We start from the raw sequence: 23,742 nt of genomic DNA on the forward strand, positions 1-23,742 counted from the left end.
GGTGGATTTGTGATTCCTGGTACTTACACTTCTTGGCCTCTAGTGGAATGTCACACTTGGCAAGTGTCCAATACTATAGATGCAATCATTTCTGTTATTCACTTCTGTATCCTCATCCCCTAGCACATACTAGTATAACTACAGATACAGTTTTGCACATAACTGTTCGAATATTGGAAGTCTTGAACCCCAGGAAACCCCTCAGTCCTGGACAAACCTACATATTCCATAAACATCTGTTGAAAACATGAACCGAACCATGAATAAAAGAATAAATAATGAATATGAAATGGGATTACTAGAAAGGTTATCCTTTTTTGGCCTTTGCCACATTAAAAAATGCTATTTAAAAACACAGAAAAAGGGATGCATGGGTGGCTCAGTCACTTGAGCATCGGACTTGATTTCACTCATGTCTTGATCTCAGGGTGGTGAGTTCAAGCCCTGCATCAGGCTTCACGTGGGTGTGGCGTCTATATTAAAACAAACAAACAAACAAACAAAACCCACAAACAAGCTCAAACAAGTTGTCATTACCTTTAAGCCTAGGAGATGCCAGGGTACCTGGTGGCTCAGTTGTAAGAGCATGTGACTTCTGATCTCAATTCATGAGTTCGAGCCCCCGTGAAGTATACTCAAATGAATAAAACTTTAAAAACCCCAAAAACAAAAAACAGAAATCATAGGGGCTGCCAGTAGCTTTGGGCTGAAGATGAGAAAGTAGCTCTGTGATAATTACAGGCCCTTACTACCTCCTTGGTATGCTTTCTGCTAGGCTGTTCCACTTGGCTGCCTGCCATTTTCAATGTGTTCTGCTCATGAAAGGATCAAACACCAAAAAGAACATTCTTGAATTTTGCAACATTGTTTCCTTTTAAGGCACCTTTTATATTTTCATCTTTGGTTTCATAAGAAGGTAAAATGTGGATGAGTTAACATGGATATTCTGAAATACTGGTCCTACTTCATAGAAAATTATCTTCAAAACACAAGTCAGCAAAAGAGCTGCAGATCATTTCCTCATATTCTGTCCCAGTGAAACTTTGACTTGTTTTGGTGCCAAAAGCTTCTGTCAGCAATTCACTTAAGTAAGCCTATGATTCAGGTCACAGGACCTATTTTCAAGAGTCTACCCAAATTAACAAGCAATAAACAAATGGGCAAAAGTTTTACGTAGGGAAATCATACAGTTAATCATCCAAGACAGAACATTTTCAAGTGTGAAAAGGAGACCCTGTGAATAATTCTGCTGGGATAACAGCAGTAACTGAGACTATTCAAGGGAACCAAATCAAACGGTCCTCCTCTCCTTACCCAACAAGGAAATCAAGCTCAATCGCACATCTCTCCCAGGGCCAACCATAGTCCCCAGAGCCCCGGAGGTGACTAGGACATACTTGCACTGGCCAAAGCCCAGCCTCCTCCGTGGATGTAGATAATGCTGCGTTTCAAAGGCTCTTCTGGCTTCGGGGAGCCCTCAAACACTCTGACTTCCACCCCGTCAAAGTCAGTGTCGGTCACCTTCACCTGAGGCGATGACCACGCGCTTTTCTTGCCAAAAGAAATGATGATAAAATTCAGTGCAAGCAGGTGATGGCTCAGGCCCAGGGAGTGTATCAGGTTGCTCTGCAGGGTGAGAGAAGGAACACAGAGGGAGAACACGAGTCAGCTTTGTCATACCCTCACCAACTCCTGGTGTCTAAATTATTACAAGCATCTGCCAATTCTCTTTAGGACTCACTGGCCACTTTCAATCCAATAACAAATTGGATTTGTTTGCAAAGCATTTACAAAGTATTTTCCTACAGGAGATTGTACTTTTTGGATCAGCTTGGAGAGGGACAATGGACAGGTCCCATCATTCCCATTTTATCAAGAAGACTTAGAAATTAAACAAACGTGAGCATTGAGCTGGCCAAGTGGTAATTCTGGGACTTGTGAATTTTAGGTTTTAGTCCTTTATTTCCCCCTCTCAATCAGCACATCACAGTTCTAATAACACACTAAGAATACAGGAAGAATACTTTATTTAGATGCAAATAAAAGATATGGAAGTTTCATATTTACTCTAACTACAAGCATGACTTAACTACAGCATGTCTGTTGTTTTGAGAGTGAGGAAAGAAATGAGTGTATGAGAGGCCAGGAGCACAGGAAACTCTGGCCCCAGTGTTGAGAAGCAGAACACCTCAGACATTACCAGGAGCTTTACAGAAATGTGCAAGGAATAAACACTCTGCCATCACTTCCTCTTTGAACCCAAGGGCACGGAGCTCTGCATTAACTGACTGCAGGAAGTTATCTGGTTGGAGAAGGAACAAAGAGAGAAGAGACCCAAGTCACCTACCCAGCAAAGACCCTATAGAAAGTGTACTCCCCTCTTTCCACATCTTATACAAGGTCCTCCTGTTGCAAAAACTTATAAAACTGACCTCCCTGTAAGGCTTAATGGCCATGTTTCAAATCCAGAGAACTGGAACCCATCAGGCAGCCAGGAACTAGTCCAACAGAGAGGCTCACAAGTGTTAAAGAATGACTGGAAACTTTCCTGGCACAGGGGCATGAATTTAGATACTATATCTCCTAGTGGCTCTCCAACCTAGGGTAGAGAGTAACAGTGCCCTTCTGGAAAATATGAAACAGAACACTGATGATTAGTGAAATAGGGAATGCCATCATAAGGTCAAGGAAACAATGTTACTAGTAGCAGAAATCAGGACTATAAAAAGTCTTTGATACAGCATAATACAGCTTCCCAGTAAGGGCCTGGGGCACACTGATGTGTTGTAATTCTGATCGCCTCACCCCTGGGGAGCCAAGCTCATGAGAGCACCTTACCCCACTGTCCCATATAAGATATTATTATTGTATATGTATGCCCAGCCATGAAAAGACTACGAAAACACTGCATTTATATTGGCCATGTTCATGAAAAACAGAAACAACAGGCAATTAATTTAACCATGAAAAGCTACTCTAGAAATTTCGTTAATATTTGCTTTTGGCAATATAAGCAGCAAATAAACATTAATAAAATAATTCAATTTCTATATCCATCAATTGCCCAAATTTACTGAAAAAGTTAAAACTAATAGTGTGCTTGCTATGAATAAATGTGTGTGCTATGAAATAAATTCACACACACGCAGACTTCGAACCATTAAATTAAGGTTTTTGGCGAATCGGGAAAAGGCAATCATTATTTGAGTTTCATGGTAAAATGTCAGCTTTCTTGGGGAATATTGATTTCTGCCAGGACATAGCTAAGAATCACTGCATTCATTAAGTATTCATTTCTAGAGTTTACACACAAATCCTTGTCAATATCGTTATCAATTAACCAAGAACACACAGGATCCATTCCATTTCTCACAGAACAAGAAGCTTGATAGGCATCAAATAATGAATGCGAACAAAGCAATCCCAGGCTTGGCTGTGTTACTTTTTGGACTATTTTTTTTTTTAAGTTAAATGAAGACTTCAGAATATTTAAGACAAAGTATATGTGAGTTTCTTCGACTACAGGAAAGCTGTAAAACAGGTGAATTGTCTTTACAAGCCAGATTAGAGAAGATTGTCCATTTTACACAGGGTCTACCTCAGGTTTCCTTTATGCACTGCACATGCTCTGAGTGCATGAAGCCTCGACTCTGTTTGTCTATGCTTTTCCCAAAATACCTCCCCCGTGTCAGCTTACCATCATTCGCACTAACGGAAGTTCTGAACAACTACCGGCATTGCTCACAATGCTGCGGGGGGCGGGGAGCAGAAGTGTTGACTCAAGAAGGGAGAGTTTAAATGGGAAAGACAGGTAAGCAGATAGGAGTAAGATAGGGTCAGACAGATGCTAAAATAAAGTCGGGCTCATGTTTGGAATTGCACTGATAAATCAGAGAATGAAAAATAGTTACCTTCCAGAGAATGCCTAGATTATTTCAAAATTTGAAAACAGAGACACTCCAACAGTAATCTGTCACCAATCACTCCTACTATTACTATTGTTAATAACACTTCTCACTGTCCGAGCACCTACAGGGCTAGGGTAGGGTAGACCTATTCAGTATGGGATGACTCTCGCATGTGCATGTGATATCATGTGGCATGATAAAATTGTAAATATTATCTAACTTTTTTCTCCAGTATTTTTTCTCTTCTCGCCAATATTAGCTCTTCTCACTACTCCCCTCCCATCCGAATCTTTCTGTAGTTACTTCAGGGAAAGGTATGAGAACAAATAGCAAAGAAGTAGGAGTGACTTGATACTTTTAATTTTCAAAGCCTATATCCTTTGGAGAATTAAAAAAACAGGCATTGATTTAGAAGATCACATGATGAGTAAGAAGTCTCCTAGAATTGAAGATCATTCTCCAGACTAGGAAGTGGGAGAGGGGAGGACAAAGGGTGGAGATGAAATGAGGAATGTGTGGATTGATATTGGAAGAGACCCCGGAGACCCAGCAGCCCCCAGATAATCTGAGGCATCTGAGAGCAGTGGATATATGCCCCACGCCCAGACAGAACCTCGGAAGGAGGCCAGACCCTAAGGATGAGTGGCTGCAAGATATATTTAAGACAATGGTGCCTCGGGACACCTGGGTGGCTCAGTTGGTTAAGCAGCTGCCTTTGGCTCGGGTCATGATCCCGGCATCCTGGGATCGAGTCCCACATCGGGCTCCTTGCTCAGCAGGGAGCCTGCTTCTCCCTCTGCTTCTGCCTGCCATTCTGTCTGCCTGTGCTTGCTCTCTCCCCCTCTCTCTCTCTGATAAATAAATAAAATCTTTAAAAAAAAAAAAAAAAAAAAGACGATGGTGCCTCAAATGGCCTCAGAGTGTTCCTTGGGCTTCCACTAGTGCAGGAGCAGCTGAACGATTCCGTACTCCAGTAAAGGGATAAAAGTGGCAAGGAAGGGCTGCAGGAATGTCTTGGAGATGGACTTGAGAACACCTTTCTGTTAGCCGTGGTCCACTAGATGCTCTCAAGGGTCCAATGAGGATAGAGGAGAGCACTAATGAACCTGAGGGTTCTTATAAATTAGAACAAAGGATACTCCAGGGCAATGCACAGGACTCAAACACCAAAGTCTGCATGGAACAATGATGTGAGCCAAGGATGAGTCCCCAGATGGCCTCCCCATTCATTATGCCTCAACATTTTGTAAGACCCTCTAAAACCTAAAAGTAAATAGCACTTAGGGGGAATACCTAAATTTATAGGCATGAAGTTCTACCTTAAAAAGGTAGACTCAGGGGACGCCTGGGTGGCTCAGTGGGTTAAGCCGCTGCCTTCGGCTCAGGTCATGATCTCAGAGTCCTGGGATCAAGTCCCGCATCGGGCTTTCTGCTCAGCGGGGAGCCTGCTTCCTTCTCTCTCTCTCTGCCAGCCTCTCTGCTTACCTGTGATCTCTCTGTGTCAAATAAATAAATAAAATATTAAAAAAAAAAAAAGGTAGACTCGGGGCGCCTGGGTGGCTCAGTGGGTTAGGCCTCTGCCTTCGGCTCAGGTCGTGGTCTCAGGGTCCTGGGATCGACCCCCGCATGGGGCTCTCTGCTCGGCAGGGAGCCTGCTTCCCCCCTCTCTCTCTGCCTGCCTCTCTGCCTACTTGTGATCTCTCCCTCTCTCTCTCTGTAAAATAAATAAATAAAATATTAAAAAAAAAAAGTAGACTCAAAATACAGTTTTATTTCTTGCATCCTTGAGTTTGTGAAGTGGGATTCAGATCCACCCCCCAAAACATTCTTGAGTTGACAAAGTTTCCCAAAATCTCCTTAGAAGTAGCTGGAAAACTCCAGTAGCACAGAGAAGCAGGCCAAGTTTTTGGAGCCTCATAGGTTGAGAATTGACCAGTTGTAGTACCCTAGGGCAGTGATATAGGTCTTAAAACTTGCCCCCATAACCATTCCAGGATCTAGGGGAGAAATTCTACCTGAGGACATGGAAGGGATGAGTATACCCACTACACCACGGTAGAACCAGACACAACAAAAAAGGTGAGCCACTGGCTCCCTACCCAGGCATGATGGCCAAAGATGGAAGGACAAACAGCAATCAAGGGAAGCAGAGCAGAAGCCCTACTAGTTGTTTAATCAATATACACGTTAGTTGTTATGTTTGTGAATGGGGTTGTTTTCTGTTAACTCACTCAACATGTAAATTAGGAAGTCAGGGAGGCTGAGGGGGGAGAAAGAGACACTCTTCAGAGCAGACGAGACACAAGGGCTGCAAATGAATAGCTCATGTCTGTGAACTAAGTAACACAAGCAGTCAGGGAGATAGACAAAAGGCTGCAGGAGCCCAGAGAAGGAAGGAATTAATTCTTTTTTTTTTTTTAATTTCTTTTTAGTGTAACAGAATTCATTGTTTATGCACCATACCCAGTGCTCCATGCAATACGTGCCCTCCATAATATCCACTACCTGGTTCCCCCAATCTCCCACCCCCTGCCCCTCCAAAACCCTCAGATTGTTTTTCATAGTCATTGGGGTTTGTCTCCCCCACCCCAATTTCCCTCAACTCCCTTCTCCTCTCCATCTCCCCATGTCCTCCATGCTATTTGTTATGCTCCACAAATAAGTGAAACCATATGATAATTGACTCTCTCTGCTTGACTTATTTCACTCAGCATAATCTCTTCCAGTCCCATCCATGTTGATACAGAAGTTGGGTATTCATCCTTTCTGATGGAGGCATAATACTCCATAGTGTATATGGACCACATCTTCCTTATCCATTCGTCCCTTGAAGGGCATCTTGGTTCTTTACAGTTTGGCGACCGTGGCCATTCCTGCTATAAACATTGGGGTACAGATGGCCCTTCTTTTCACGACATCTGTATCTTTGGGGTAAATACCCAGTAGTGCAATTGCAGGGTCATAGGGAAGTTCTATTTTTAATTTCTTGAGGAATCTCCACACTGTTCTCCAAAGAGGCTGCACCAACTTGCATTCCCACCAACAGTGGAAGAGGGTTCCCCTTTCTCCACATCCCCTCCAACACACATTTTTTCCTGTCTTACTAATTTTGGCCATTCTAACTGGTATAAGGTGGTATCTCAATGTGGTTTTAATTTGAATCTCCCTGAGGGCTAGTGATGATGAACATTTTTTCATGTGTCTGATAGCCCTTTGTATGTCTTCATTGGAGAAGTGTCTGTTCATGTCTTCTGCCCACTTTTTTATCTGTTTTGTGTGTGTTGAGATTAAGAAGTTCTTTACAGATCCTGGATATCAGCCTTTTGTCTTTACTGTTATTTGCAAATATCTTCTCCCATTCCGTAGGTTGCCTCTTTGTTTTGTTGACTGTTCCCTTTGCTGTGCAGAAGCTTCGATCTTGATGAAGTCCCCAAAGTTCATTTTCACTTTTGTTTCCTTTGCCTTTGGAGACATATCTTGAAAGAAGTTGCTGTGGCTGATTACTTCTGCTTGTTCTTCCTGGGATGAATTCGGTACGGCTTCTAGCCTAAATTGTGGCTTAACGGAAGATGAAGGACGGGAAGCAAAGAAAAGGGCTGGAAACCAAGATGTAAAAGTGCCGGCAAGTGGTGTAATTCAGAGACCCACGGGGAGATCACGCACATAAGGGAAGTGAAGGCAGAAATAAAAGGCTTGACCTAAGAGTCACATAGCCAACGTCAACAGCACAGACTTCCAGCCCTAGGGTGCCTGAGTGAAAAGTCCGGCTCCCTGACTTACCAGGAGTGGGATCTTGGGCAAATAGTAAACCTCTGAGTGTCTTGATTTCTCATCTATAAAACAGAAATAATAATACCAACTACTTCAAAAGATTGTTGTGAAGCTTAAAGAAGGTAAAAATGCCTAGAATAGCACCTGGCACATACTAAACCTTATATGAGTTGGTGGTTGTTATTGTTGTTGTTATTATTATTATTAAAATACCCCTGATCCAGGGGATCATTGCAGGAAGAAATGTGAGCCCAGGGACAGACAGTCCAGTATTTCTAGGGAAGCCGAGACTATCATTTTTCTCATGTACATTTGTTTTTAGGACCATGCTAATTACCAAGTTCTGAAATTAGTATGGGTTAAACAGAAGGGAAAGAATTACCTGTAAAAAGTTCATTTGAGGGTGCCCACGTGGCTCAGTTTGTTAAGTATCTGCCTTCAGCTCAGGTCATGATCTGGGGGTCCTGGGACTGAGCCCCATGTCATTGGGCTCCCTGCTCAGCACAGATTCTGCTTCTCACTCTCCCTCTGCCCCTCCCTCTGCTCATGCGGGCAGTGTAAAAGGGAGAAGCAGGCTCCCCTCCAAGCAGGGAGGGCTCAGTGCAGGGCTTGATCCCAGGACCCTGGGATCTGGACCTGAGCCAGAGGCAGACGCTTAACGACTGAGTCACCCAGGCGTCCCTGCCTTCAAACAGGTTTTAAATTCTCCTATCTGGATTCTGATCTATTTCCCGCCTATTACAGGAAAAAAAAAATTTCATGGAATATCTGCATGAAAATTATGGTCATATTTTTCAAATACTGTAAAGTTTGAGTATATTTTTAAGTGCAGATTTTTTTATTGCCACATAAATTATAGACTCACACTTAAGCCCACTGTAGAGATCACATGTGATTCACTAATGCAGAAATTTTTTTCTACAAAAACCCACAATGTCTGCAGCAAGAAACTTCCAAAGGTCAGACAACTAAAATTCAACAGTATTAATTAGGCACCTACTCTATGTAAAGACTCTGCTACATGCTATAAGAATGCAAGGGTGGGTAAAAGATGGACTGAGAAGTTCAGTGGTCAAGAATTTAAATGTTGTCTGATTCCCTCCCTTTTCCCAAATTTCCATCTCTCCTCAAGCTTTCACAGTTCTTTGCACTTTCTCTGAGACTTTAACTTTTAAGGAAAATCCTCTGATTTTAAAGCTTTGATTCAGATTATTATTATTTTTTTTTTTAAAGTTGCAGACAAAACAAAACACGTCTGTATGCCAAATCTGGGCTGAGGACCACCATTTGCAAGTTCCGCACTGATATTTGAGGTTGTGGGGCAGCTGTTCCACAATTCAGTCTTCTGCCCACCACCCACACTTTGCTTCACAGATACTTACCAACCCTTTCCTCTAACAGGGTGGAAAGGCATCCAAGTCTTCTTTCTTATTCCCACCCAGATTACAAGGATAAAAATAATTCCTTGACCTGCTGACGGCTGGATCTCCATATCAACCCAACTCTGAAGAAAGGACAGGACTGTCTGAGCACTGTTTCTGGAATGCTTTAGGCTACGTAGTAAATCCCACTAGAGAGGGAAAGTCAATTTGCTTAGGGAAAGCAGAAAATGTAAAGTTGGATAAAATAAAAACTGAAACCTCATCATCACTTCAAGCAGAGAGTAGGCAGAAGAGAAAGAACCGATCTTTAAAAGATCACTCTACCCTGCCTCCCCTCAAGAAAGAGGAAGAATTAATTATTAGCATAGCAAGAGAACCAAGAGACTGGAGAAGTCGAGGGGGAGGAGAGTTTCAAGAAAGAGCGAGTTGTTAAATGCCTACAGAGAGGCCAAGTAGGTCATGGGTATTGGCAGTGAACATGGGTATTGGTGAACCTAGTAAGGCCAGTTTAGTTACAGAGATGGGACTGGGAGCCAGACAGACTGTAATGGTTTGCAAAGGGAGTAGGAGGGCAGAAACAGAGAGTGAAGGGGAAGGAGTTCTTTCCCTGCAGAGATTAGGAAAGCTATAGCGTAATAAGCTGAGGGAGAGTAAAGAAAACCTGTTTTGTTTTGCTGTAGATGAGAGAGACTTGAGCCTGGTTGTAGGGAAAGAGGCTGTGAACAGGGGAGAGAAAAGTTACACAGGAGCGGGGGCGGGGGGGGGAAGACAAGTGAATTGAGACCCTGGAGGAAGAAAAAAGGATCTGGGAAAGAGATGGAAGGGTTGGCCATCGGGGAGGCCATGGAAGGTGAGCTTCCTGTAGGCAGGGAAGGAAGCTGCGATGAACCTCTAGAAGTTGAAAGCTGGATGAACCTCTAGAAGCTGACTTCTGTTGAGACCAGTTCTATCTTTACCCTAAAGAAGACAGCGCCATTTCAAAGACTGCTTGCTCTCTTGGAAGGCAACTCATTACAGCTTTGCTCCCAGCCCCATACCTCTGATAAAAGCCTTATTAGGTTCACCAATGACCCCACGACCCCGACTGCCCACACCAATGACCTACTTGGCTTCTCTGTGGGTATTTAACAATGATTTGCTTTTCCTTAAAACTCTCTCCTCCTTTAACTTCTCCAATATCTTACCTCTTTTGCCATACTAATATTAACTCCTTGAGGGGTGGAGGGGCTCTTTTATTGATTGTTTCTTCCTCTCCTGTCCTGGCCCTTTAAGTGACAGTGTTCCCCAAGGCTGCATTTTTATTATATTCAGCTTTACAACTCCTGCTTTCCTTAAGCAAGTCAATGTACTATTATGGCTCAATGTCCAACAGATGGGAAGTGCTTACCAGCAGATTATTAAAGGCTCTGACATCTATCCATATGCTAAAGACTTCTAAATTGTTATCTCAGTCCCTGATCTACCATTCTTAAGCTCCAGATCTACATTTCCAACCATCTCCAGGATCTGGCCTATAAGCTCATCAAAATTAACATGTTCTACTCTTCTTCTCCACCTCTGACTCAGCAACCCCATTAAACTCTCAATTAAAAATCTAACCATAAATCTAGCTTCCAAGCTAGACACCTTCATAATTTCTTCCGCTTCTCTCTTCTCTCATGTGATATCCAATCATCAGTTCACATCAATTCCATCTGCCAACGTTTTCTGAGCCTTGTTCCACTTCCAGTCTTTACCCCAACTCACACTGCTGACTTGATTAGATGCTCATTATTTCCAGTATTTGCCTACTAACTTGAATTCTAGAGAACTCCTTTTCTATTACCTGCTGCGTACTGCTGTTAGAGTGCTAACCTTGAAAAGCCAATCATTACCTGGCTGTTAAAAAAATGTCCACTGACGTCTAAGTTCCTACAGAGAAAAATCTGAACGTGGCATGCTCTGATCCCACTCTACGTGCCAACCTCATTTCTCACCTCCTCACCCCTCATACTTTCCAGTTCACTAGAATCAAGCGTATTCAGGCATAACTTGCCTAAGTTTATTTTTCTCTTTATCGGCTAGTCTCTTAGGCAATGCCCTTCAGTGATGTGCTGTAACCAGCTCTTAATCTACAAGTCAGCTGACATCAGGTCAGTAGCTTGAAACTGGCCGTGTTGGGAATATTTACATAATAGAAATCAACAATTGCTATAAATCAGGGTTTCCCCACTTCCTAGCCTCCCCATCCCACGGACAGCACTCCACTGCCTCTACTTCACCCCTCCCCTTCCCCTACTCATTCACAGCAAAGCAGTGTTTAATGGTGTGTACTATGAGGTCAGTTGGCCAAGGTTCAATCCTGTTTCTGATATGTTTTAGTTGGGTGATTCTGAGCAATTCACCAAACCTCTGTCTGCCTCAGTTTCTTTGCCTATGAAATTGGAGAGATCATAATATCTACTTTATAGTGCTTCTTAAAGGACACCCATCATATAGCTCAGAATTTATTAAGTGCTCATAATGTTGCCTCTTTTTATTTGCTTATGTCAGGACTTCATAGCATTTTAGCCTGTCATAGAGTGTAGTCTCGCTACACCAGCTTGAAGAGCCAGGCAAAATCACCAGCTACATGTTCCTAAACTGAGTGATATAGAAAGACTTCAAAGTAGCAAAGTATGTCTTTAACTGACATAAACCCCCATCTTCAAGGCTTCCTCGGAAGAAAAGGCTCTGAAGAATCAGTTTTCATTATTCCTGCCTTGAAATTCTTTGAACAAGGGCAGAAAGGGTTCAGAAAAAATGACTGAGAAAAAGAGCACAGACTTTGCAGCGAGACAGGTCCTGGTTCTACCATTTATTAACTACATGACCTGGGCAAGCTTCCTAAGTACTCTGGGCCCCAGTTATGAGATAAAAGAGGTGAAAACCTGCACATGAGGAATAAGTCCACATTACTTACTGTTTGTCCCCTCTTTCCCGAGGTCCTGAATTGGCAGAAGCCTTGCTCAGGCATTTGGGAGCTCCCCATCTGCTTAGGGACCCTTTCTATACTGTCCTTCCTCTCTTATTTTTTTTACTCAGTATTATTTTTAGTAAAAAAAAAAAAAAATCTTTCATCTCACACTCTGAGAGTAGGCATGGACCAAAAGAGTTCAGTTTGGGGCACAGGGGCACCTCTCCATACAGCAAAGAACTGGAGAGAATTATTTTGCCAACCGGGAAAATGCAAATATAATTATGTAACAGTAGGATTCTCTGATGAGATTGCTCTATTACAAAATTTCAAATTGGTTTAGCCTCCTATCTAAGGATTTCATTAGAAGCCACAAAGCAAACCTGAGGAGGATCTCACTGCCATTCAGTTAGCAAGGTAACCTAGAACTGCGGGATCTGACACCTTAACCTTCCTTAACCTTAACACCTTCCACCCTAAAACCTTCACTTTGTTCTTGCACTCCCATGGTTGCAATACAATCTGGGGGAGCATGTCTCTTTCCAGTTGCTAAAACTTTTTGTTTATTTTTCACTATGACCCAGAAGACAAATAGTACTACATTGCCAATGCGCTTGCCTAGCTCCAAAAGCCTCCTACATCCTGTCAGGGTACATCAAGGTGAACAATGGCTCACATGTACTGATATCTGCTCTCTGCCACTGTTCCCAGTGTTGGGGGAGTCTCAGACACATTGCAGTCTAGGGAATCACCCAAGGTCACACAGGCAAGAAGTGGGGGGCTGGATTTGAACCAAACATACCAGTTCCAGAACCCTTAACTGCCACCCTCAACTGACATTCAAGTCAATATAGTTTTGAACCTGCATCAGGAAACTGGAAGATTTTATATCTGGAATGAACATTTAGTCTCCCCTATCACACAAAGGGAAACTCGGGCCTGGAAAGGATAGGATACATGACTCACTCAGGATCAGCTGCTCTAGCACAGTCTGGCCCTGACCACTTGGGCTGAAGAGGCACCCCCCCACACACATCCCCTTTCCTCTAGCTCTTCCTCACCAGTGCATTTCTCTCTCTGGGAACACCTCTTCCTTGGGCCTGTTCCTTCTCCATACACACATCCATGACTGTTGAAATGACACTTTAAAAAATTACTTTGTGTTCTTTTTTATTCACATTTCTGTTATCTATAATAGCAGTAACTAATTGTGGGCTCCTTGGGGCAGACAAGGTCTGAGTCTTGGGGATCAAAATTTTTTGCCAGTGCCCCATGTACAGCTGGTCATAAATAAATATCCTTCATGAGGCTCCTCGAGCTGCTAAAAGCCTCCCTTGACGGCCAGGACAAGAAGCATTTGTTTCCATTTGAGTGTTCCAAACAGCAGCTGACTAAAGGCAGCACAAAAGAATGAGACTTCACAGCAAAACCTCCCAAACTCCCTTCTGCTATAGGACAGTTTAGAGCTGGCCCACTCATGCCTTCGGCCTGACTTCACAAGTGTGTTAGTTACGCAGAATAAGCCACAAGTTGGGGTAATCTTCTGCTTTAGGTAAAGTGCGGGAAGCAGCAAATTAGATGTGACCTTTGAAAACTGTTTCCTAAATGGCATATAAATCCAAAAGATACAAAGCAAATGATTTTTATGGATATCTACAGATGTCTGAAGGGCCAGCTTCAGATAATGATTATAATAAATTAAGATTAAATACTTGCATTTGTGTCTATGCAGAATGCGATTATAATAAATTAATGCATACTATATAAAAATGTAATAAATAATAAAAATCATAATATTCTTTAGTGCAATGCTTTGCAGTTTATGACCACTTGAACTTTCACCAGTTTGAATCTCGAAAGGACCTGTAAAATAGGAAGAGCAGGTATTACACGTATTTTATGCTCATTTGTGGCTTAAAGAAGTTAAATGCCTTGCCCAGGATCATAAAGCTCAAAGTGATAAAGCAAGTACTGGAACCCAAAAGCCCAAATGACTGACCCATCATGCTCAATGATAATAGAGCGCAGATGAAAATCACTAACCATACCATTATTTAAAGCCAAACCTCTCTCATCACACAGGTTTTGAATACCTAAGAGTGAAAGGTTTAAAATCAGGGTGGGGAAGGGAAGTAGGTCATGAAATGTATCTCAATTCCACTCTGCTAGAGGTATATTTGCCAGCAGGTCTACTAGGCTGGTTAGCAGGACCTGTTTGCCAACTTAAATGATGCCTAAGAAAACTAACAGTACGAAAGATTCACAGCAACTGTTATTTCTATAGCCAGCAGTTTCAGGTTAATGTAGCTCTGTCATTCCTTGGCCCATCATTCCCAGAGGCTCAAGGAGGAAGGCACAGGCCATTGGGACAGGATGGAAGTTTTTATCTCTGCCCCAGGAGAGGCTGCTCAGGAAACAGAAAAAATTTACTCCTTATAAACATTTAGTCAAGATCCACAATTACAAAAAGCAAATCCAATGTGTTTAATATCTAAAATATTGTTTATTTTTGAAAAGATTTTATTTGTTTTGGGGAGAGAGAAGGAGAGAGAGGGGGGCACAAAGGGAGGATGAGAGGAGGGGCAGAGGTTAGAAGCAGACTCAGCCCAATGCAGGACTCTGGGATTATGACCTGAGCTGAAGGCAGATGCTTAACCAACTGAGCCAGCCAGATGCCCCTAAAATATTAAGCTTAAATAAAAGTATCTATACACCAGATAACTATATTCCGTTCCTGAGGTGATTTTACATGTTAGATATCCCACTACAAGGAAAAGGGTATGGATGTGCTTTTCACTCACTTGTTCAACAAACATTTGAATGTTTATTATACATCAGACACCAAGACTAGTAGGGAAATAAGGGGAAATACAAGCACAGGTTCCATCCTTAAGAGGCTGACACTGTATAAGGTGGATATATACAATGTGATACTGTGATAAGTACCAGGGATACATACACAGAGAAAGAAATAATAATTTCTATCCAGGAGACTGCAATGTGTCCACAGCATTGGTGACATTCAAGCCGTGTCTCTAAGAACAAATAATCATTTGGCAGGAGAAAAGGGGGAGAAGGACATTCCATACAGTGGAATAATATGGTAACACACAAAGGTACAGAAAAACAAGGTTTATTGGAAAGTTGGGAGGGACTACTGTTCTATGGCCCTAAGAAGAATAGGAGTGGCACCATATTTTAATGTGCTGAAATAGCCTTCATTTGATGATTTTGCCTCTGGTCTTTAGGATACTTTTTAAGAACATCTGTTCTCCCTCCTTGCCCTATCCTATTCCAGGACAAAACCCGGGGAAGCCAAAGTATGGCTCCACTAAAGGACAGAGCTCCTAAATGAAGACACAAAAGGAGCCTGGCTCACTGATAGATTAGCAAATCATTGATTTTAAAAATCCACCTGTTTCTAAGAGGTTATTAAGAATTAGTTTTATCTCATATCTCTTTGTTAAGCAATCATACAAGTTGTCTAATCCAAGGCTATTCAAAGGATGGTCCACAGAGGAGCAGGACCTGAATGCAAATTCTTAGGCCCCAACTCTACCTATTAAATTAGTACCTCTGAGGGTGGGACTTGGGAATCTCTCCAGGCGGTTTTTTTCCCACTTTAAACCAAGAAATATTGGTCTAGTTCAAGGTGTAAAACAGCATTTCATTAAACAAATTTTGTTTCTTTGTTTCTCATACCAGCTCTGCACCAGAAGAGGGGCTTGAACCCACAACCCTGGAATCAAGAGTCACGTGCTCTACGGACTGAGCCAGCTCAGTGCCCCTTTAGCCAGGTGCCCCTCTAGCCAGATGCCCCTAGACAGCTCTTGTTACTGATTTTGTTGGCGACGGTAATGGGTGAACAGTTTGGGACCATGTTGCTAAGCGCAGGCCTGCACCGCAGAAGGTCTGAAGGCACTGCGGCTCCCTCCGGATTGAACGGCCCCTTCCCTGGATTCCTATTTATCCTTGCGGACACCTCCTCTGTGAAGACCCCCAGCCCCCAGCAGCCCTGGCTCCGCAGAGAACTGTTCCGCTCTGCCAGGCTGCGTGTGCGGACGTGGCTTGGACGCGTCTCCGCTGCCGTCCCTCTCGGTTCTCGGTGCGAGGTTTGGTCTGTGTCTGTCCCCCCTCCGCGGACTCTGGGAGCAGAAACCCGGTTGCGGCCGCAGGCGTGCACAGGCCCCGAGGCCGGCGTGCAGGCGGGGCGCGGGGTGGAAGCGCTGCGGAGAGGGCGTCAGGTTGCCAGAACGCAGCCGGACACAGGGGACAGGGAACAAAGGACAGGGGAGGCGTCACTTTCCCGGCCTCTCTCGCAGCGGCGGGTTTGGTGCGGGCGCTGAGTCACCGGCCGGCCGCGCCCAGCTCCTCCCGCCGCATCGGCCGGCCCCTTCCCGCCGGGGGCCTCGTCCTTCCCCCAGAGCGGGCGGCCAGCGCCTCCCTTCACCTTTCACGCCTGCCCTCCCCCAAGACCGACCCAGGAAGCTGGGAGCTCTGGAGCCCCGCTAGGCGGCCACGGAGGGCAGGCGGGCAGGCGCGCAGGCAGAGCGACGAGTGGAGACTGACTGCGCGCTGGGCACTTGGCAGAGCAGCCCAGGGCCGGGGAGAGAGCGCACCAAAGCCTCCGAATGCCTTAAGTGAGAGCCCGCCTCGCTCTGGGAAAGGCCCAGTCCTTGCCCTCAGCTGTAGGAGCGGCGTGATCAAGTAGAGGCCAAATGTTCTGAGAATTGCAGTCTCTGGTAAAGAGGTACCATAACATCGCTAAGATCCTACTTGTCAAAATCCATGAGCTCACCGAGGATGGAGGGATAGGGGTGGCTTTTAAAGGCCGAGGACCTGACTAAGTGGGAGCAGGAAGAGGAAGAGGAAGAAGATGAGGTCCAGTCTAATGAGGAAGATCCCCACTCTGCAGTGTCTCAAGAGTCAGAGAAATAAGAGGGGACAGAAATTTTAAAAAGGAGAAAGAAAATGGAAAAGATATACATAAAAAAGAAACTAAAATATTTTAAAATATGTAAAAATAAAAAACAAAGAGGCAACCCACTGAATGGGAGAAGATATTTGCAAATGACAGTACAGACAAAAGGTTGATATCCAGGATCTATAATGAACTCCTCAAACTCAACCCACACGAAACAGACAAACACATCAAAAAATGGGCAGAAGATATGAACAGACACTTCTCCAATCAAGACATACAAATGGCTATCAGACACATGAAAAAATGCTCATCATCATTAGCCCTCAGGGAGATTCAAATTAAAACCACATTGAGATATCACCTTACACCAGTTAGAATGGCCAAAATTAACAAAACAGGAAACAACATGTGTTGGAGAGGATGTGGAGAAAGGGGAACCCTCTTACACTGTTGGTGGGAATGCAAGTTGGTGCAGCCTCTTTGGAGAACAGTGTGGAGATTCCTCAAGAAATTAAAAATAGAGCTTCCCTATGACCCTGCAATTGCACTCCTGGGTATTTACCCCAAAGACACAGATGTCGTGAAAAGAAGGGCCATCTGTACCCCAATGTTTATAGCAGCAATGGCCACAGTCGCCAAACTATGGAAAGAACCAAGATGCCCTTCAACGGATGAATGGATAAGGAAGATGTGGTCCATATACACTATGGAGTATTATGCCTCCATCAGAAAGGATGAATACCCAACTTTTGTAGCAACATGGACGGGACTGGAAGAGATTATGCTGAGTGAAATAAGTCAAGCAGAGAGAGTCAATTATCATATGGTTTCACTTATTTGTGGAGCATAACAAATAGCATGGAGGACAAGGGGTGTTAGAGAGGAGTGGGGGATTTGGGTAAATTGGAAGGGGAGGTGAACCATGAGAGACTATGGACTCTGAAAAACAATCTGAGGGGTTTGAAGTGGCGGGGGGGGGGTGGGAGGTTGGGGTACCAGGTGGTGGGTATGATAGAGGGCACGGCTTGCATGGAGCACTGGGTGTGGTGAAAAAATAATGAATACTCTTTTTCTGAAAATAAATAAATTGAAAAAAATAAATTAATTAAAAAATAAATAAATAAATAAACAATATAATGATGTGATATAAACACTAAATATAATAGCAAAATAACAATGTCAACCTATTCTGACATTGCTAAATAATATTAACTGAAAGCAATCAGATCTTGGCCAGCCCTTTAGTTTCAAATTCGATTTTCATTTTCAACACAATCTATCCAAAGGTGGTGGAGAAGAGGAGTTAAACTTAAGACTGTTTTTCATGATCTCTTCTATGAGGATTGAAAACTGGGGCTTATAGCGGCACCTGGATGGCTCAGTAGGTTAGGTCTGCCTTCTGCTTGGGTCATGGTCCTTGGTTCCTGGGGTCAGGCTGGCACAGTCCCCACCTGGAGGTTCCTGCTCTGTGGTTCTGCTTCTTCTTCTCCCCCTCCCCTCCACTGTGCTCTATTGCTCTCTTTCTCACATAAATAAATAAATAAATAAATAAAATCTTTAAAAAAAAATTGGGGCTTATAAAAGTTGTCAGGTAGGTATGAAGTGAAGAATCTCATTTTGAAACCCTTTCATTGTGCTATCACACTACACATGAACACCCAAGCCCAAACTCAGCATTTCCTCAAAGCTTAATTTTTCAACTCCTTTAGCTCTGCAATGTCCCAGCATAGATAAAGCGTAACTCAAGAAAAATGCTATTTTTTTGTAACCCAGAGACCATCACCTTTACACTTCAGAAGAGAGGAGGCCTGTGTGGTGATCAGGACACTCCTGTCATTGAGGCCAGGAAAACCACCAGTCCTCAGGAGTGTGCCCCAGCCTCCAGCCCAGCAGTAGACTAGGTTTAAATGTGCCTGCCCTAGGGGTGCCTTCATCATTTTCCTATGTAAATATGAAATGGTGCATAATCAAATTTTGCTGGAGGATAAACTGGCACATAGCAGTTAAGAATTTTCAGGAAGAACACATTTAATTAATTTTTTTTTAAGATTTTATTTATTTATTTGACAGGTAGAAGTCACAAGTAGGCAGAGAGGCAGGCAGAGAGCAAGGAAGAAGCAGGCTCCCTGCTGAGCAGGGAGCCTGATGTGGGGCTGGATCCCAGGACTCTGGGATCATGACCTGAGCCGAAGGCAGAGGCTTTAACCCACTGAGCCACCCAGGTGCCCCAGAACACATTTAATTTAAAGACCATTAGTTTCTTTGTGGGTTTTGAATTGTATGTGACCCAGCAATTTATAAAGAAACATAAGTATAAGGTTATTGGCCACTGTGATATTACTAAAATTTAGTATTATCGTAAACAAATAGTTTCTGTAGTGTAGTGGTTATCACGTTCGCCTGACATAAACAATAAAATATTTAAATAAGTAAAATTTAGTATTATCAAACATTTTCTTCCTCATATATAGTATACTAGATAAATAGGGTGACCAGGCATATTTTTCTACTGGTAAAACTTTGCTGAAGGTTACCATCTTATCATTCTTTCATACCTTAAAATTAATAGAATCATCAGATAAAAATGAATGAGGGAGTTAATGTTAGCATAGGTAGCAGTTCTTTGTTTGAAGCTAGGCACACATCCACACAGGTCATAAAGAAAATAATAATGCATTTGTTCACTGTTTCATCCTTAGCTCTTAGTACACAGCCTGGTATATAGTATGTGTGCAACAAACACTTGTGGAATGAATGAGTGTCCAAAATCACACTTAAAAGTATACATTTAACACTTAAAAATGAAATACTATGGTGCTTCCCATACATCTGAAATTATTTACTGAAACATACATTACTATGTCTCTTAATCTTATGATTACTAAAACTAATTTTACCTTGGTAAATACCCAAGAAAATCAAATCTAGAAAATAGCACAAGACTACACACAAAACTGGAAACAGTTCATCATAGTGCAATTATGCAAACAACTAACAGCATGTTATCATTCATGCTATTAACCAAAAAACCTATATATCTGGGAAAGCTAGTCAAATAAATCAACTTCTTAAGCAGTGAATGATAACTCAATCCAGTTCAGATGCGTGGTGGGTTTCAGTGGGAAATTAAGCCATGTTAACATAAGAAGCCAACCAAATACCTTCGAGTCTATGTGCAATACTATAGAGAAACCCCAGTAGTTGGAACTCACAGTTTCACAGAGTACCGTTAAAGAATTAGCCTCCAAGAGCTTGTGATGTACCTCTCTTGACCTAATTCTTTCTAATCTAGATCTCAGCCCTCCTTTGCTTATACATCTCTCCTCACCAAATCCCCTTCTGAAGGACTCAATCCTTACTAACTTAAATGAGATGCAAATAAAAGTATAATTTTAAAACATCAAAGCGCCTACCTATATATAGTCTGTCTTCTTTGAACATTGAGGAAATGGATGCCCAGAGAGATGAGTGACAAACTGTAAATCATCCAGTTACTGACATGTCTGAACTAGATCCCAGGTCAGCGAATCTGGCTATAGGTTGTTTTGTTTTGTTTTGTTTCGTGTTTGTTTGTTTTTACTACATCTCTATCAAAAAAAGTTCCAACTGACCTCAGAAAGTTTTTCAGACACTAACTTTTCTCTTTCCCTTCATAGCAAAATTCTTAACTCCAGATTTATTTTTGTGGCTTTAACTCCACCCTCCCCACCTTACTGTTCCACCTGCCTCCCAGACCAAGAGCTGGAGTACTGGAGTATCCATGTTTCACCAGCATCTTTCTAAGTCCTCACAATCTGCAATCTTTAAAAAAAAAAAAAAAAAAAATATATATATATATATATATATATGTGTGTATATATATATTTGACAGAGACACAGCGAGAGAGGGAACACAAGCAGGGGGAGTGGGAGAGGGAGAAGCAGGCTTCCTGCTGAGCTGGGAGTCCAATGTAGGGCTCAATCCCAGGACCCTGGGACCATGACCTGTGCTGAAGGCAGACACTTAACGACTGAGCCACCCAGGCACCCCAAGGATCTGCAGTCTTTTTCATCGTGTCCCATTACTTGATCCTGAGTTCTCTTCTACATCTCTGGCTTACACACTTGGAAAGTCAGAGCCGAAAGGAAAGCTCAAAGTGCCTTCTTTCAAGCTGAGTTCTATCAAACAGCACCTTGAGGAGATAATTTTGCACAGAGAACGAAGAATGAAGGATTGGGTGGTACTGTGATTAAAGAACCTTGGGAAATACTATATATCAATTCTTTTCATAGACAGTCCCAATAAGTAAAAAAAAAAGTCCTGCTTTTTAAGACACTGACAAGTCTCTGACGTAAAAGAGAAATTTATTGAATTTTGCTTACTCTTTAACGTCCTCCTATCTATTAACTCCCCTTAAAACTGGTTTGGTACCACCTTACCTAGTCCAGCCCTGCTGTTTTAGAAATCAAAACAAACTGAATTTGAATGATTTACCGAGAACTCCCTCTGTCTGGGGGCCAGAACCAGGGCCTCAATTCAGCTCTGAGTCCCAGGCAGGGGCTACTCTCTAAGTGTTATTCTAAGTATTATTTCTCCTCTGCTGGATCCAGTTCTTTCTGGTCTTCAGCATGTCTAGTGTCCAGCCCTTTGCTGGGGACAGACTACAAATGTTCCTGTAGTGTTCCAGTGGGGGAAGGTGAGAAGGGTGGATGCTTGATCTTACTTCAGCTTGATACTACATCCAATGAGAACACAGGGCTATGCTGCGTTGCCTCAGTTAGCCAACTTCTGTGCAACACTACACATTGTAGAAGTCCTAAACGCATGTCTTCAGGGGCCAGAGCAGAAAATGCAAATGAGGAAAATAAGGCAAATGAGGTTATAAGGCATCAGGGAATGGGAGGCTTGTGGCAACCTGGAGAAACAAGGCCTAAAGTAAGGATGAAAGCTGCTGTGCTCCCTAGGTGATTGTGTGGTCGGGAAATTCCGGCCTACTGTCGCCAGATGGTCTGATTCTTTCAAGAGAAGCAGGAGGACCAGCTTGTTAAGTGAAATATTCTGAAGTTTAGGTGTTGGCAATGATTTCATAAATGTTTAATATACAGGGGTGCCTGGCTGGCTGCATGGAAGAGCATGCAACTCTTAACTCGGGGGTCCTGAGTTCGAGTCCCATGTTGGGTATAGAGAGGACTTAAATGAACAAGTAAACTAAAAAAAATAAAAGATATTTAATATACAATGTGAACCAAAAATCATATATCTGCAGGTCAGCCTGTGGCTCTCAAGTTGGTGGTCTGAAATTCAGACCTCATACAAACAATATGCCCGGTTGGCAGTGTTCTAACTCTAAACCTGGATAACAATAAATAAAACCAAGACATAAAATTAGATATATTTGATTGTGGGTTTTGTTTATTTGGCATTTTAGATTCTGATGGTGCACAGAAGCAGTTTAGAGAGCAGTGACAATGGACATGGAAGATCTGAGTGGGGCTTATGGGTTCTCTCGAGGACACAGAGATGGATGTACTTGTTTCTTTTTAAAATTTCTTTTCCTTTCAAAGCAATAATAAAACTGAAATAAAATAAAATTAAATTTCTTTTCCCTTCAAAGCACACAGATTTCCTTATCCCTAATTTGAGTAGTCTTCTTGTCAGAGGTAATTATAGTCATTCTTAAGGGATTACAAAAGAAATGGGGGATAAAGATTAATTTTATGGAGAAAATAAACTGAGTTACAGTTAGAAGACAAAAGGGAAACAGTTTGTTGTTTTTTTTTAAATTTATTTACTTGAGACAGAGAGCGTATACAGGCAGAGGGAGAGCATCTCGAACAGACTCCCCACTGAGCTCAGAACCCAAAGGGGGCTTGATCACCAACCCATGAGATCACAACCTGAGCTGAAACCAAGAGCTGGAAGCTTAATCAACTGAGCCACCCTGGTGTACCACCTTTTTTTTTTCCCCAAAAGGGAAATATGTTAAAGAGAATATAATATAATACGATGGAGTATAAGTATGAAATAAGTCCAGGCTGCCTAAGTACATCCCTCCTTGGATGCCTAGAAGTGGGCTATTTATAACCGGGTGTCATAAGGGTAGGTGCCCAGTAATATGCTAAGGGTCACTGATCCTTCTCCTTGAGGCTGACAGATGTGATAAACACTTAAAGGTGCTCTAGATATACAAGGCCCTACAAGATAAGCAGGGGTGGAAGCTAACAATCCTCACATAAACTGAAAACCAAAGCAACTTCTAGAGCATGAAAATGACTTCACCCTTGCCAAGAAGTAGGGGGTTCATATATTTGATCCAACATGGCTACCACTGATGAAAGTTTTCTTTTTTTTTTAAGATTTTATTTATTTATTTGACAGACAGAGATTACAAGTAGGCAGAGAGGCAGACAGAGAGAAGGGGGGAGGGGAGGAAGCAGGCTCCCTGCTGAGCAGAGAGCCCTGATGCGGGGCTCGATTCCAGGACCCTGGGACCATGACCTGAGCTGAAGGCAGAGGCTTAAACCCACTGAGCCACCCAAGCACCCCGAAAGTATTTTTTTTTAAACTGCTTTCGGAGACTTTGGTTCATTCCTTTGTATATGCTTAATGAAGACAAATCTTCCTTCCCTGACGTTGAATTCAGTTTCCAGAAAAGTCAAAGTCCCCCTAAATAACAAGATGTGAAATGAAGCTGAGGACTGCATTGTTCATAAACAAGATGCGACCCTAAAGCGATGAGATTGATGTTCATGTGTACCTCAGGAAATTTCTATAGAAGTGTTTCAGACATGGGCACCTGGGTGGCTCAGTGGGTTGAGCCGCTGCCTTCAGCTCAGGTCATG

General features: G+C 42.8%; 1 protein-coding gene across 1 annotated transcript in view; it reads right to left on the reverse strand.

Annotated features, from left to right (window-relative positions):
- Positions 1-23,742, reverse strand: part of NCEH1 (neutral cholesterol ester hydrolase 1) — a 59,320-nt gene that overhangs the window by 18,220 nt on the left and 17,358 nt on the right. Inside the window, exon 2 of the mRNA XM_044251805.1 lies at positions 1,398-1,626. Within this exon, the coding sequence (XP_044107740.1) occupies positions 1,398-1,626 (229 nt within the window). The remainder of the gene's footprint in view (positions 1-1,397; positions 1,627-23,742) is intronic.

Source organism: Neovison vison, chromosome 6 (genome assembly GCF_020171115.1).
Source record: "Neovison vison isolate M4711 chromosome 6, ASM_NN_V1, whole genome shotgun sequence".
NCBI lineage: Eukaryota > Metazoa > Chordata > Mammalia > Carnivora > Mustelidae > Neogale > Neogale vison.